General features: G+C 31.3%; 1 protein-coding gene and 2 long non-coding RNA genes across 4 annotated transcripts in view; 2 read left to right on the forward strand and 1 right to left on the reverse strand.

Annotated features, from left to right (window-relative positions):
- Positions 1 to 17,588, reverse strand: part of LOC149484360 (uncharacterized) — a 100,581-nt gene that overhangs the window by 20,421 nt on the left and 62,572 nt on the right. Inside the window, exons 2-3 of the mRNA XM_089700515.1 lie at positions 11,111 to 11,331; positions 8,793 to 8,929 (exon numbers count right to left, since the gene is read on the reverse strand). Coding sequence (XP_089556641.1) covers positions 8,793 to 8,929; positions 11,111 to 11,183 — 210 coding nt within the window. The 5' untranslated portion in view covers positions 11,184 to 11,331. The remainder of the gene's footprint in view (positions 1 to 8,792; positions 8,930 to 11,110; positions 11,332 to 17,588) is intronic.
- LOC149484361 (uncharacterized) lies at positions 5,294 to 6,339 on the forward strand. The gene is made up of 3 exons (XR_016316234.1): positions 5,294 to 5,782; positions 5,909 to 5,970; positions 6,045 to 6,339. It is a non-coding gene; the product is annotated as an uncharacterized LOC149484361 (long non-coding RNA).
- LOC149484362 (uncharacterized) lies at positions 11,308 to 17,252 on the forward strand. 2 transcript variants are annotated; one of them, XR_016316261.1, is made up of 3 exons: positions 11,308 to 11,484; positions 16,953 to 17,100; positions 17,207 to 17,252. It is a non-coding gene; the product is annotated as an uncharacterized LOC149484362 (long non-coding RNA). The 2 variants fall into 2 exon arrangements; XR_016316262.1 differs by lacking the exon at positions 17,207 to 17,252 and having other exon boundaries at positions 16,953 to 17,184.

Genomic DNA, 17,588 nt, shown 5'->3' on the forward strand with positions numbered 1-17,588 from the left:
TTTTGTTCTAAACCGAGAATGTTATGATTTCTATGCGCCAGTTGCATCTGAAGGTCGTGTGAGTAATCTGCAGGAATATCGATGGTTTCCATGGAGACGTTATTGATTTAGCCACGAACAAACAAAGTTAAAGGATATTTATATGCATGAGGTGGCATGTATGGAACAGATAAGCATGAACTCATGTCAATAGATTGTACTTTGACGAAAGTTGGATGGATTAGAATTTAAGAAGACCTTCCTTAATTAAACGTATTTAAAAATAAAATAATTTTTTGAAAAATCTTCAAGATTTGTGATAGTTTATACAGCACTGCATTACCCCTAATAAAGGGGATAGATATAGTGAAGTAGATTATATAAAAATTATTTTATCCGTAAATGTTTAGATATTCCTATGGTCAGTCTCGAATTCAACATTTAGAATAGGTCTTTTCTTTAGTTATAGTAAACCGTAAGTCGGTCAAGATTAAGTGTATTAGCATAACACAATACACCGTCTAAGATTTATTGAACGTCTGTGCTATCAACCTCAGAAGGGTTGAACGCATGCCCTTCGTGCCCGCATTGATAGATTTGGAACTAAACTATTGTTAGAACAAACTACAGTTAACAAGCTTAAAACGAATGTACCGACGATCGCTACGGTCGCAAATACAGTAGTGACTCACAAATCCAATTCTTTTTGGTGCACTATATTTACTCTCAGTTCTCACCCTAATTAGGTATGCACCCGTTTCTAATTTCGCTGCACAAAGCGGCTCGCCGCGATCCGTGGCGAAAGTTAATTTTACCAACAAGTGACAGGTTGGCCGTGACTCAAGGAGGGGGATTAACTTGTCACCAATCTGTTTAAGTATTGAGTATTTAGCTCGGTGCATAATCCGTTTATGTGTGATTAAGTTTCTCCTTGGGGATGAGTCATCGCTTTCTATATTTCGTCCTATAAAGGCTGGTGTGCAAAGGCTTGCGAATTATAGTTGTGTAATTGGTTGACTGAAGTTTCGCGAGTTGGTTTCTGATAAACTTTCTCGTTATCTACGATGTTTATGAATGCGTTGGTTGGTAATGAAATAGAGCAAAAATTTTGAAATTTTGATAGGTTTTATTCAGTAAAGTAACGCAGTACCTATAACACTATGCAAAAAAAATTTTAAGGACTGTAGGGTTTTTATTAATTTCGTTTAATATTTCTGTAAATGATAATATTATGAAAAAAGTATAAAATTTTCATGATACTGAAATTCAAGAATGCTAAATTGTAATAAATGTATAAATTTCAGCTCTAGGAATGTGTTCTAGTTGTCTAATCAATATCATTCACAATAAAACCGCTGAAAATACGGCTTAATCACGCGAATTTCGTAGAAACAGCTCGAAGATTAAAAATATAATTTATGACCCGCTAAGATCTAATGTATCATGTGTACGCAAACGGTGATGTCATAAAGTGACGTCAAATTATAGCCCTAAATAACATTTGTAGTCACATGCTTTTACCCACGTAGTTCTAAATACACCATGCTGATCGAATATCGAATATCGATTTCAGTCGTTAATCCTGAATCGATTTTAGTGACGTCGATAGGGTTGTACAATGTACATGTACAACTTATACTGAACATATATAGTATTGTGTTCATTTGTGTGAACGCATTATTCCTATAAGAATATGTTATTAATTATTCTTTAAATAAATTACAATCATTTCCCACAAGTTTCTTTTTCGCGAATATTTTTATTCATTAGACCTCTTCACACTAATAGTAACATTAAAATAAAAATTGTGCCGGTACCAGCCCTATAAAACAATAAAATTACCTGGAAACGTCAACACGCCCAGTGTTGAGGTATATTCAGAATATCGATAAAGTTTTACGAGCCTTCCTGTTCTGGTGAACCAGATCGCTTCAGCCGAATGTGGGGCGCTTCATAAAAACGGTTTATTAAGGTCGACGTTGAGAGTAATGATGTCACATTTTTGTATTCATTCATGATTGGTATCAATGAATGGAAAATTTATTGAAATTTCTTTCAATATGATTTAGTTGTGACTCAAAATATTATTTTCACTCACATACGCATTTGATAACTCTATACCTTTTTGCATAAATATAATATAAAGTTATAAGGTCCATATAGCATTGCTATGGAACATAGTTCATTTGAAGTTTCGTACTTATATTTTGTTTGCATTATACATCTAGCTTGTTTAATATACAGTAACGTTTTTGTAAAAACATGTATAAAGTTAATTAAAATTGTTTAAAGTTTAGACATTCGGCATTAATTCTTAATTTCGTATAATATTCAAAACAAAAGTTTCAACGTACACAAATAAGATTATCAAAATTGCACAGCGTCGCTGCTTATTTATATTATGAGACGAAGGTTTGATAAATGTTCTCCAAGAAACTAACTGGTTGAGAAGGTCAGACTCCATCAACATGCACAACGTGCTCAGTGCATTGTCTAACTTATTACCTAAGTAACTTCTTTTAGACACATTAGTTAATTTTATTTTGGATTCGAAGGAATTAGTTACATGTTTTATTTGAGTTGCTCCTTGATCAATTGTTGTAGTAATGCATGTTAGTCACGTTGTGTTGAGATATGTCGACATTGTTGTAAGATTTAAAAGGATCAATAAATTGCAAAAAATACTGGAATACATGTATTATAAATTTTCGGTAACAAAGATATATTTATGAGCCCAAGGAATGTCTATAATTAGAAAATATTGAAATAGGCCACTTGTGATTTACATTTGAACAACGTGAAACTATGACGTGAAACATATGGTCCGGTAACATTGTAAGATTATTTTCCATCCACGTATTGAAGCTGAAATAACAAAGTTTCAGATGGAATAATCTCTAATATAATAGAAATGTTTATCTCTGAGCTGTGTGTCATCACGTTAATTATACTGTTTATGATTTCAGTAACAGTGACAGACGTAGGGAATTAAGTAATCTCTTAAATTTATATGCAATAGGATAAATAAAAACAAATGCGTATCTACTTATTACTTTTGAAAAAGCATTTACGATGAAACTCTATTCAAGTTATTATCCTTTGAAATAATTTCAAGTCTTATTTCATCCTCATTATTTAAGTAGGTACAAGAATTTATCAGCGTGTCAAAATTATGCTAACATCTTACGTGACTTATCAACAAAATGTAATAAGGTCAGTTCTTTACAACTACAAGCGATGGCTATGAATACGACACCCAAAGTCTTAAGTCCTATTAATCAGTTTTGACCTAATAAAGAATGTCCAGAAGTCACTGTCAGCCTAATTTATAATTGCCCTAAATAACACATATAGCTTTCCTTATCAAATTTCTTTGTATTTTAGATCACTTAATTAAAAAGTTTCTATGTTACACTAATTAACATTTTTGATATCTAATATGCATTTTTATGGTGTCCAATGAAGACAAGTCTAGACGGTCATTACCAGTCGTATCCACTGTTGTCAACGAATCTTTTACGGCTAAAACAATTCTTAGAAATGCACGCTTGAACTCATCTAGAATCTAGATTGTATCAAAAATACTTCTAGCAATAGTGAAGTGCTAAGATCATTGTCAGGGTACCCATTCCACTATTCATCGCGATATAAATATTGAGATTAAATAAACACCCTAGTAACATGTATTGAGCTGCCCACGCGCCCGCCCGGTGGCCTGTTATTTCAAACCATTTCAAAGATACGCACGATTGCTGATTGTAACAATTTAATCGACCTATATTGAATTCTTTGTTGGGATTGCTTTTTGTTCCATTAACAAGGTAGGCGTTATTTGAACCCATTATGATTTCAATATTATTCGTAAGAAACAGGAAAGTCAAAAAAATTTAGGTAGAAGTACTTTTATATGACACCTATTTACACATTATTAAAAAGACTATTGTAATAAAACGATTATTAATAATATACTACTGTTCCAACGAGTTTTATGATTTGCTTGACCTCACATTTATATTAACATACAAATTTTATTAGACATGTACCGACGATGCATTAGATTAGTAATAGCCGGTTTGCGACACGTACGAATCCGAATGCAAATCCGTTTTGCGTTTCTCAGAACACATAGTACATACACATACTAACATATTAAACATTCTATATATAGCCGTGACGTAGAGTAGTTCTGCTCGAGAAAATCGATTTGTTTTGCATGCACGAAATCAATTTTGAGTGTCAATGACTGAATAAACTCGCGGGTATCGTAATTTTCAATTCCGTAAGTATTATGTATGAGTATTGTGGTAAGGATATGGAATATGTATACGCATTGATTTCTTATATTCCTTGCCCTAGCCAAACTGTTTTTTTAGATAATAGTGTAATATGATACAAGTGGAATGAAATGGACTGTTAGTAGTTAAAATGGAATTTGGGGTAAGTACTTTATATTAACGAATTTTAAACAAAAGTAATTAAATAGACTATCAATAGTATCTACTAACATTTTTCCGATATTTACGATAAAAAAGAAAAGTAACATTATGGAACCTGTCCAATTTACTGAGCCGATTTGGCGCTAGTAGAAAAATATCAATTGTTTAAAGTTTGAACTCAGTATTTTTACCTCAAATTTCGATATTTCAGAAAAATATATAACTACTAGCGGTCCGCCCCGGCTTCGCCCGTGGTACCTACATGTTTAAACTATCCTATCTCTCAAGTTGGATCGAACTGCACATGGTGTGCGAATTTTATTATAATCGGTTAAGTGGTTCAGGAGTCCATTGAGGACAAACATTGTGACACGAGGTTTATATATATTAAGATAAGAGAACCGTAACAAATGTAAGCAAAGGAAGGACAGGCTTTTATAACATTTTGTTTGTATTGAATACATCACTTTTGTTTTACACGTCTAGTAATTTATTGGCTTCCTGTAATTGTTTCGTTCCCACGGCCAATTGAACGTTTTCAAGTATTTTGCGAGTTTTAAATTTGTTGCTAAACAATTAACAGTTAACACGCCTATGCTCAAATGTGGAAATTTTTAGTTAATATCTGGTTTTATTTTTTTTCGAATTTCTTATTACTTAGTTTTAATTCTCATAAGATGAATAAGCTTTAATATTTGACATATAAATGGCTTTTATTAATCTGGAATAACAAACCCCTAATTACTGAGATTGTATTTGTAATATAGGCTATTACCGTGTAGTTTATGTTTAAGGTGATGAATTAATTTTTCTAACATTTACGGCCCTTTTTAAACCTTCGTAATTTTTATATTATTAAAGTTGTCGTGATGAACATTCTTGACAAGAAAGTTCAATAGTAACACAATACGTCTACCGTTTTAGAAACATGATTCCATGATATTTTCTCGATAGAAAAAAAATACAAAGTTCTCATTGTTATTTTTTTTTAATCTCTGGCATCTTCAAAATAACAAACGTAAAGTTACGACTTTTTGGATATTAACTATAAAATATACAACCTATACGTCTACCGATTTAGAATTTTGAAATATGCGATGGTTTTGAAATAAACAAGAAATACTTGAAATTAGCGCGCGACCAGCCAATATAGCGAGAGCCGCCCTGTACCTTCCTACCCCGATCGCTGCACGAGTCATTCCCGCTACGGCCGTCACACGGGGAACTTGTGTCGCTCGCGCAATCGTAAAAAAGGGTGACAACACGATAAGACAAAATGAGACAAATGGGGACAATAAAGAAAATAAGAAGAAGAAACATAAAGGTTGGAGGAAAAAGAATGCTTACAATTGGAACAAATTAATGAAGTAAATTGGTTTTATTTTAAATTTGATGATACTTGTATTATAGACGATGTTTGATATGTACCCCTGTTTTAAGTACATAACGAATGTGTAAGGTTTTTTCATTTATAGCATAGATAATCTTTTCAGAAATCCGGAATCCAGAAGGAAAATAAACCCACTGATTGTTCACAATGTGAACCCACTCCTTCGTTAGTACCTTTATTCAGTCAAAAATGTATGTTATCAACGCTCTACTGGTTTTATCGCATGATTCCATTTTTAGCAAAAAGCAACAAAGTGCAAAGAAATAAAAAATCATGGTGAACTTAGTGGAAGTATGGTGGACATAATATGGAACAGGAGCTCATTGGAGTAGTATTATATTTAAAAAAAATACGAAAAAATTTCAAGAATTACATTTCTTAGTAGGTGGTACTTAGATAAGTATGTTGTATAAAGAATTTGATGTTGATATTTATTTCATTTATACTTACTACACCTGTGCGGGAAATTGCTTAGTACTAAAACAGGTTTATATTCATATTTACATAGTAATGTGAGTTTTCATTTCAAAAAATTTTGTGTAAGTACTTATATTAAATTGAGTTCCTGGGTGATCTGGAAACACAATTGGGCCCGGAGATGGCGCTGCAGTCACTCCTCCTAATCACATGAACCGATTTGGATGAATATTTGTGTGCACATTTCATTGTTGTGTGATGATTGGTTTATTCGTTTTCACATTAGCTAATATTATGTATTTTTGTTGTAAACTTAATTTAATGTTTATAATACATTATTATTGGTATAAATAAGCCAGTGTTCGTCTCACATTGCTGTACCTGCCTACCTACCCTACCAGGGCCTAACTTTGTTCTGGCTATTTTATTTTGATTATTTGTAATGAATAATTACAATTATAATAGAGTGCAAATAATAAATACATGCGTCAATATATTTTGTGTTTTTTTTAAACAATTTTTTTATTTAAAAAAATATCATTCCGACCGCGGCTTTGCCCGCGTGGAATTAGGTTATATCGTGAATCCTGTTTTATCCCACAGAAGTGTTCAGTTCGGATAAAAAGTATCCTATGTGTAAATCCAGGCAATTAGCTATATTTTATCAAAATTGGTAATGTAGACTACATTGACGTGATTAAGTAACAACTAACAAAAAAATATACAAATTAACATCCAAAGTTTCGCATCAGTTTTACTGTATTAGTGATATCTTCCACTCTTGACTTTGACTGAGAAGAATTAGGGTTTATAACTTCTTTCAGAAATAGTACCTTTCATTTCTGGGCATGATGTAATATCTACGTCAGCATCAAATTCTATCTAAATCAATTCAGTAGTCCGCGTTATTGTGTACCATTTCATTTTTTCAGAGTAACAATATTTTTTGTTATTTTAAAGATTATTTATAACCTGTACTATTTTGTAATAAAGTAAACATTACGAAATATGTAATAATAATTATTAATAATGTCTAAGTAGTTGTTAAAAAGAAGATTATTTGTTTATAAGCAAGAAAATAAAACCAATAAATCAACAATTAAATAAATGTATAACAATATTATAACTGTATGACGACTCCATACATGTTTGTCCCGAGTCGGCCAGCGGCAGCGCGGCGAGTTTGCAAGAATGACTTCGCGCACACCCGCGTTCGCGATAGCGAGCTATTAGACTCCGCCCGCCAAGCAGTGGATTTTTTTTTGTGTATCGTCTTAATATATTATCATCACCATATCTCTACTCCATAAATCCTAATATTAAAGTAAGAGACTTGAATTTTTACAAGCTCTGAATGTGACGAAAGAATCGACGTCTTTATTTACAATAACGAAGTCACATTTAAAAAACCGTTGAAGTTTTAATTCAATTTATGCTGACTTACGTAATATTGGCGATGATTCAACTCGTTAACATCATATTATTTAAATTAATGGCCAATTGTGAACAAACGTTACATGTATCAAGATCAGATAAATAAAACTATGAGTATGCCTGCCAAATAAGTCATTTAGAATGGTCCCTATTCTAAATTGATTGAATTAGAGGTACGATCCATATACGATCCAATTAACAAGTAGCAAAATAAACGTAGAACATAAATAAAGACTAATACTTTATTAGTCTTTATTTATGTTAAGCTAATAAGGTGAATATAGGCTTGGTTTTTTTTAACCACTGTTATAGAAAACGATGAAAGCTCATAATTTCCATTTTTTATTTTTTTTACGGGATTGTTGTGTCAATTTTTGTTCATCTTTCAACAAACGAATGAGCAGTATATTTATATGTTTTATATAATAACATTTAAGCCCCTGTTCATTTGTATTCACTAAAAATAGTAGGTAGCTCTAAATGTGACCATCTCTTTACACGAAAATATGTGCACATTGGGCAAGCATAGTATCCTTCGCAGAGTCATAAATTTAAATCAACTTGACTGACGAAATTAAAAATATTGGCCTTGGAGAATCATATTGTTTATGGCTAATTATCGTAGCAATTACGTAAATTTGAAATAATACTTCCTGTGATTTATAATTAATGCGTAATGGATTATTATGATGGAATGTGTAGGATGTGCTCGTGGAATTTTCTTCCAAAAATGTTCATATGGCGTAAAAATTGTGAGTCATAACATATTATTATAGGTTTTAATTCAACTGATGACGTAAAATTCACTTGTTGTGACGTTGTATTTACCATTTTAATATTTTTTTGAGGAAAATTTTGAAGAAGTTTCGATCTTAATAATTTTATATTTAGGTATAACATACTTATTTATTTAGTTTGGAAATAAGCTTTTACTATGATTTAGTTATGGTACCCATCTTTCCTTACATTAAACATTATTTTATAGAAGAAGTAATTACATATTTATGTGACTGGCGGGTATAAAAACTCCTTGCTTGGACTTTTCCTTTGTGGAAACTTTTCTGAACAAGTAAAATTTACTAGAAATTGTCTTATTTCTAACATTAATACAGTTAATTCATTCAATAAATAAATACCTTGCAAGAGAAGAGAGCGCTCTGCCACGTGGCTTTGTTTTCACTGAAGAAGTAACAGCTGTGCCCCAGTCGGATGAACTTCGGCGGACAAACGTACGACATCTTTGTGGAATTCTTGTGTGCTTCTACTCCTTTACCTGCAATTTTATGAAGCAATCAAATTAAATTATCCATTAAATAAATTATTTGTTGGTATCTAAAATCATATTACATTATATTTTGTAGTCATAACAATTATTTTCGTATTTATATTTAGGTAGAGCCTTAACTTTACGTACATAAACGTAAATGTTTGTTTCTTTGTTTTTTCCTTACGTGAATAATTTACAGTGCTGACATTGTACAAAAAATGTACGAATATGTTATTGCCTTCTTTAAAATACATGTAATTTTTGGAGGTGTTTCCATTTTTATATACATACTACATATAAAATTTCCAATTAAAATGATTGTTTATCCATTCCAAGATGGTAACATGTTACCCCACGCATTTAATTACTATCGTAATTGAATTGGAAATACGTTTTAGCATAATTAATAATCAGCTTTGTTGTAGTTCCGACAGTGAGTAAGTTAAATGTAAGCAATATAAACACGAACATTGTGACAGTATAATTATTTAGTTCTTAGATTCGTTCAATCTATACCAACTATTTATAATATAAAGCTGAAGAGTTTGTTTGTTTCTTTGAACGCGCTAATTTCAGGAACTACTGGTCTGATTTGAAAAATTCTTTCGCTGTTAGATAGCCCATTTATCGAGGAAGGCTATAGGTTATATATCATCACGCTAAGACCAACAGGCGCGAAACCATGCGGGTGAAACCGCGGGGCGCAGCTAGTACGATATAAAATTATATAATTTTGCACACACTAATTAAAATATGATGTATGGTCGAAATCGAAAAGGATTTTTGCACGCACACTCGTGACTGTTATTGCGTGTGAAAGTGTTAGCTGATAGCCATAAATGCGTCCGCAACGAAATATATTTTATTGCACTCAGATGATTCATCAACCAATCTGAATTACTGACCTCATGCCCACGCGTGTGATACGTAAATTTTATTTATGGTTTGCAACTGAAATTTCTAAATTTATTGTTATTGTTGATAGAAATCATCTTAAAATCAAATGCAAAGAAATTCGCTTAAACAATACACACTATGAGGCAAATTTTGGTATGGAAAAGCTTTAGTAAGGATAAAGATTATGTTTAATTTAAACAATCTGTATGAAATCAAAATAAACTAACCTCCGTATTCCTGACAATCAGTCAAAAACTGTAAATCATATCAAAACACTCAACGCTAATCACGTGTATTATTTGTTACTTTTATAACATAAATGGTGAAATAAAACAATATGAAACAAAATAGGCGGGATTCGACATTTGAATATTTTAACGCGTGTTTTTTTTTTTGAAGATTTAATGGCCTGGTTACGATGACACGTGATTGACATTCTGAAATAGTCTATGGTTTGATATAAAACATTCAAAAAAAGTGAAAATAAAAATAAAGAACTCCACATAGCTTTTTTCAACTATTAAATATACTTTATTGCGTAAATTACTCTTACAATTATTAAAAAAAATTTGTTAGGATATTCGGATATTCGCATAGGTACTTTATTTAAATCTTAATTTTACTAAGGTATGCGAATATTATTCTTATTAAAAAAAACACAGTAAATGGGTAAAGTGATATGGAATTATTCAGTGATATAACAATACTGTGACAGGTTTTGAGATAAAAAAAATATAAATTTGTTAATAACAAATATCACTTAACCTCTAAAGATATCGGAAGCGAACCGTTGCGTTGTTTAAAATTTATTATTATAATCTGAAGTATTTATTTAGCAAAAAGCTTTTGTTGAAATATTCGTTGTATGTAAATTCGTTTTATGATATTTTTTCTGTCTATTAGCGACTTAAGTGTTTTGATTTTTTTATTAGGTGTTTAGTATTCACTAGTTTAGTAGGACTTGACAGCTTAGCGTTATTTAGCAATTTTGTGTTACGCGTAGGTGTTCTTAAATGTTGTATCGGTTTAAGCTTATAATTAATACTTATGGCTATTTCTAAATGTTGTGGAAGGATGAAATGCTACTTTAGCGAATAATTTTATTTGAGTGGGCGATATATGTAGATTAAGCTCCTTAGTAGTCTTATTAGATAAAATCATTATAATATTATTTAGTTGGAAAATTCTTATGGCGATAGAATTTTGCTATAGAAATTCAGCTACAATTATTAATGTTCATAACTAATCTTAATGTAAGTAGTGTAAATCATAATATTATGGTGTACTTACATTGTGACAAAAATACTATGTACATGATGGCCGCCACGGCAATAATCTTCCCTCTCCTTTCAAGAGCCTCCATTTTATTATTATAATAGTCCTTTTGCACTTTATTAACAACGACAAAAACGAACTTTTGATATTTATAATAGGATTAGGAACTACGTCAAGTCATATTGCTATACAAAAACTGCAAAAAGACTATATTAAACTTTTCACTGGCTGGTAACCTGAAACAAAGAAAAAAAAGTAAATTTTTATCTATGGTCTACATTGGATACTCTGTGGAATTGAAAAACATTACCGCCAAAAAGGTGCGAATATGCGCATATTATGACAATGACGATTTTCACACAACGAGAAGATTGGATAAAACATTTTAGGTAAGTAATAATGTAATTCTAAATTAAACCGGTATTTTCTATAGAACGATTAGTCTAATATTATAATTATGCGATAATAATTAAATGGCTTTTCCATTCTTTGTTGTATATAAATTTTGTATAGTATCAAACTGGTTCAGAAAAAGGTCAAACATAGGCGTAGTATTGTTAGATTATTAATTTACTAGTATCTTATATTATTTAGTTTTTAAGGATTGATTATGATTCGAATTAGAAATGGACTACGCTGATACAATGAGGTTGTTTTGCTCACTTTTCAAATGATAATTATAAACATTAACAGTTGACTAAAAAAATACGTAATAATATGGTACTAATAACATTATCCAAGATATATGAAACATGTTCAGTTTGTTTCTTATTTACATAACACACAAGTAACATAGACTTTTCATAAAAAAATGAAACAATGTTATAATCTCTCTCAACAAAAACGTACATACTCATACGGGAAAACATAATTTGAAAGCAACAATAATAAATAATACAGTATTTAGGTTAAGTTAGAAAGTCTAGGTATGTAGAGAAATCTAGATTTAAGCTTTACATTTAACGTCTAGGTATAAGGTAGCACAATAAAATTATGCAGTTTATGTAATTCTATTGGGGGAATTCGGAAGTAGGTTTATAATCAATATCTACCTACAGATATTTTTTAGGTTTATGCGCCTGCTAAGGAATGTGTAATTGATAAACTAGGTAATTAAGTTTATAAAACATGGTACAAATATATGTAACATTATAAGTAGATTAAGCCCTTCATGTTTTTGGGATTTTTATTATAAAATGCCATGCTGAATATAAATAGATATATTATTCAGGTTTGTAATGTATTTATGACACGTATACACGTAATTCCCAAAGCTACCCATGCTGGCATAAACAAACTTGAAGTACAATCATGTACATACCATCAAGCTCATATACCTCTATAGAGTACTTATAGTGTATGTATGTTTGTCCACATTCCAACACCCTGAGACACGCTTAGCCTGACCGTGAAGGAATAGCGTAGCTAAATTAGACGCGTTTTACAATGGCGTGTATAAGAATTGCAAGAATGGGTTTTTTCATGTGGCAAATTGATTTTCTATTAAAATTATAGTTCAATAGAATGTCTGTAGAAATTGATTTTAAGAGTTATTCGATTCAAGAACATAAATTGTAATGTAGTTTTAGACTTCCAAGACATCAGTTGAGACTCTCTAGTTATTTTGTAATTTAATGGGTTTCTTAATCTATTTATATTAAACAGTAACATTGCTTTATAAGTTTGTTAAGACTAAAATCTAATTTATAGAGAAAAAATCTTTCTTTTCCTATCGTTCGCGTTCGCGTATACAAACTGAATTGACTTGAAGTATATTTCAGTTCGTAGATATTCCTTTTCAAATAATGCACACATTGATACTGCATCAGGTGTATGGTTTCTTAATATAGATATTTACTTATACGTACCATGATTACTACACAATCGCGTCTAATGATAGAGATGCATCAAGAATGCGCGACCGCAGGCGGCCATGCGCGACTGCACAAGTTCGATGGCTTTATCGATAGCTATTATTATTTCTGGTATCCTGGTATGATGCTTTGATCATTGGAGAAGTTGCTAGAAATATTGATATCATACCTGGCGAGTTTAATATAGGTAATTTTAGCCATTTGATTTGACTCATGTGTTATGAGTGTTTTCAATTGGAGTGATCTTGTCAATATATTATGGTTTTGCGACTGCATACAGCATACAGAAATCGGAATAGTTATTAATAAAGCTCTGAAAGATTCTTTTTCAACAGCTTTTAAAATTTCTGGCGTAGTTGATGATTGGAAAAGTAAGTAGAATTTAATACCTAGCAAGATGGTTTGTTTTGATAGTATAAACGTTAAACGTAGCGTTCGTGGTTAGTTTAATTAGGTGTGGACTAGCTATAAAGTCATCAAGTGCAGTCAAATATTCTTTGGAGGAACAATTAGGGTAGAATTTTCAATAATCAATTTATTTCCTAATTTATAGATGTTTTGTAGGTGTGAAGCTCATAAGAATATCATTCAGACTGAAATCAATCTAAGGAAAATGAAAAGTTCCTAGAATATTTCATAACTCACCATTACTCATCGAAATGTTCATTATATACGTGACATGTATAATGTATTGTGTAAGGTAAACATTTCAAAATATATAAATACTTGAAGCGTACAAAGAGAAGATGATGTAAACAATATGCATCTAAATATTAACAAACTTGAACTGAAGCTTAACCATTATCTGCTTTCTCATCGACCGAATATAGCTCTTCTATATTTCAGTTTAAAATACAAATCCGCGTAGCATCAAAAGCTGCAATCGATGCAACTAAAATTTCCTATTAAATAAAGCTTCAGCAATAAATATCTAATGATATAGATTATAAGGATCATTTTTCCTGAGTATTATTAGATGCAGATGTTTGGTTGCACTTGAAAAGCATCTTAAAGGCCACTCGAGCATCTCTCGTGTAGTTGAATGATCACGGTTCTTGTTATGAGCCGGCTAGACTAGGAGTTTGTCTATCTTATCTTCAATAATATTATTGCAAGTTAGCTTCAAGTCTCTTCTGGAATAAATTATCTCGAAAATTATTCCATATTTTATAAATATGAACGGATCAGCAAACATCGTCAATGAATGAAAAAATTAATGTTAGATGACGCAATTACAATGGCCTCACTTCGATAGTTATTATAATATGATAGATATTTTAAAAAGGGACAAACGTTTCCAATATCAAGTAGAAACCATGCGTATCAAATTTATCCACTGTCCGTCTTTGTTTGCGTAACATAAAAACAGCTACAACCTGTGCCGACCTTCTCAAGAGTTATTAAAAGTATTTTATTTATCAACTCTGCTTCTAAATTATAAAAATAGGAAAGTCGCGGGCACGAGCTAGTCGTATAAAATGAAATAGATTATAAATAGATGATCGATGAGCGGTCGGATCGTATTGATTTCATGGGTTCATAAACCTTAGTGTTATTCTTGACTCGTTGAGTGATTAGTTCGTGGTTAAGTTCATATTTAACTATAATTAAATTATGATTTTTATGTAAGGTGGTTGTCTTGTTAACAGCTATACCACTAAGTTATTGAGCACTGCCTTAAAGTGTTGGATTGTATTGTATCATTATATAAATACGTAATTTTAGTTATTTTACGCAACGCTACCTTATCTTAAACTTATTATATACTATACTAACTTATGCTTGGACTAAGCTAGACATCAGATCGGCACCTAGGTGTGCTGTTAAATATTTAAAAATAGTATGATAGAGAATTATTAATACGATATCTTGGTCGCAATTTTCTCGCTCAAACGAAACATTTCTTACAACACTTTATTTTTCATCAGAAGCGGATATTTCAGAAACCTTACAGCTTTTCAAATAATGTTTCAAAGGTTAAACCGTTACAGTTTTATCATAACACAAAGCGGATATTAGCCGACCTTCAAGGGCCAAATGTTATTTGATGTTAGCTGTAAAATAAAATGTCTTTCATAAATTATTTTTAGGAAGGGATCATGGCATCACCATTGCCTCATCAAAGCTTAACCGTTCGGGATTCTAAGATTCTTTTTTTATCGATCGAAATTTATATTGGGAAAATATTCGACTCTTAGTTCTGTCGTGGTCCGTAGATAATGGTAGCGTTACGGTCTTTTCATAATATTCTGTGAATATAAGAGACTTTCTTATGATAAATAATTATAAGATTGAGGAATCACTCCTTCTAGAATCTAGCTTCTTAGACTATTAAATTCAGTAGGCTAAACGAGAGCGGAATCTTTGTCTTTATTTGCCCACAATATTGTATACTTACCAAAATATACGACTACAGGGGCAAAAGATTATATTATTTAACGCATTACGTAATATCGACATTTTTACCACACGATTACATCATGGTCCTGTAACATTGTTGAACCCGAGTCGTTTCAGACTAATTTATTAGCATTTTATGTTTCTTACTACGTGAGATACGTTCATTCAAGGCATGTGTTTGAGTCACGTGTATTTATTCAATGTTGAAGAATCTTGTTTCTAAGGCATTTTTATTAAGGAACAAGCTATTTATACTAGCAGGTTGATAAAGAGCATTAAATTGATTTTAGACATATTTACAGTGAATCTATCAAATGTGTTAACAAACGTTAATTTACTATCTGTGACTAAAGTATATTTCAGTCTTTTCCCTTCTTTATTATTTTGTCTTAATCTTATATATAAAAATGAATCGCAAAATGTGTTGGTAAGCGCATAACTCGAGAACGGCTGAACCGATTTCGATAATTCTTTTTTTATTATATTCCTTGAAGTACGAGGATGGTTCTTATGTAGAGAAAACGTAAATACCTATTATATACCACGGGCGAAGCCGGGGCGGACCGCTAGTTATTTATACAATTAATACACACATTAACACTTTTGTTAATGACGTCACTTTCAAGAAAAGTATAAATAGGCATTACCCGCATACGAAAGTTGTTTCATGTTACTTAATGACAAGCGATAAATTGGCTGTTTATATAAATTTACTTACTGAAAATTAACAAGCCTTAAAACATTTTGAGACAAGAATTTTAATTGCACGTCAAGAGAAACACGCTTTCTTTAAATGTACCGAAACCGCTGAAACTGTATCACGATCATGGGATAACGTGTTGGTCAATTTAATTTAAACTCAAATTTAAATAACGTTTCACAATAAAACTCCTTATAGGATTAAAGTTATGTAATGCTTTATTGTATTCATTATTCAACGAAAAATATAATTGAAAACAATGAGATACTTACAACACTTACCGACTAGGAATTGCGAATTTCGTGTAAAATCTAAAATTTATTTAACGGGAACTTAAGATATTAATATTAAATTTGTGGTATGTAACCATTTTATTACGTAGAAATTTATATACGAATAAAATTGCACATATGTATGTATTAAGTTTGCTTCTCGAGTTTTTCGATTATTTATTACCACGAAGGTGAATTCCATCTCAAATCATCATAAATTCTTTTTTATCCGAAATCTTTCGCGCAACTGGTTGACAGAAACAAGTTTAATGATTGAGATAAAACTTTATCGTCTTCCTGTTGGAAAACAATAATATATAGAGAGTAAATCCTCTTTAGTAACTACCTATAAATGCTAATAAGAAGTCTAGCCGTATTAACAATTGAGTAACACCCACATCTTTAGAAGTAAAGCATTTAATATCGTATAATGCTGAATAGGCTCTAGGGCATCTGTTGAAGCAATTTGTTGTTAACATAACAGTATTAGCAGTTATGACTTTCGCAAATACATAATATCTTGTACGGAGTTATATACTGATCATATTAAATACATTTGAGAGAATGTATGCAATGAATTTAAATGTACTTAGCACCTATTTTAATTACAGATACGCAAGAACGAACAATGTACGCTGAAAGGTGTAAATCTTCACTATACCGTGAATGATGTTTATTTAGAACTATAGCAACTATGAACCATCGCATCAACGTATGTAAGAAAGTAAATTTCAAAATGTATCCCACATGCCTGAAGCGGTAAGACCGCCCTCTTCCTTTTTACTGTTTATATTTTTATTAATATTTGTATTTATAATATACAATAAAGTATTTTTCATTTCATTCGTATCATTTCTTATTGCAGTTTTATACCATTAAGAAAATTAAACAAGTTCATCCACATATCACCGAACATTCCAGCCCTTTTTGTTCAAACAAAAACTTGGACCATCGCAAAGGAAGTGAAATTTTCGCGTCGTGACTCCAAAACGTTGGTGAATGTGCCACATGTACCGCTTTAATAAGATACGAGGCTTCACCTGGTTCAATTTCGCATTCATTATGCAGCTGGATGCGTTTGTGAAGCTAATTTTAGAGTTGGAGATTATTAAGATTTTGTGCTTTCTATTGTCACGGATAAGATTCATTATTTGTGTCTCGATGTTTTTCTAACTCAATTCTTTTAATATCTTTTTTTCTAAATATAGAGTTTTGAATAATCGTCTTTATTGTTTTAAATAGCAAGG

The sequence above is a fragment of the Colias philodice genome, chromosome 11, assembly GCF_061535455.1.
Source record: "Colias philodice isolate Cphi_HAF_F1 chromosome 11, ilColPhil1 Martin Lab GWU primary, whole genome shotgun sequence".
Lineage (NCBI taxonomy): Eukaryota > Metazoa > Arthropoda > Insecta > Lepidoptera > Pieridae > Colias > Colias philodice.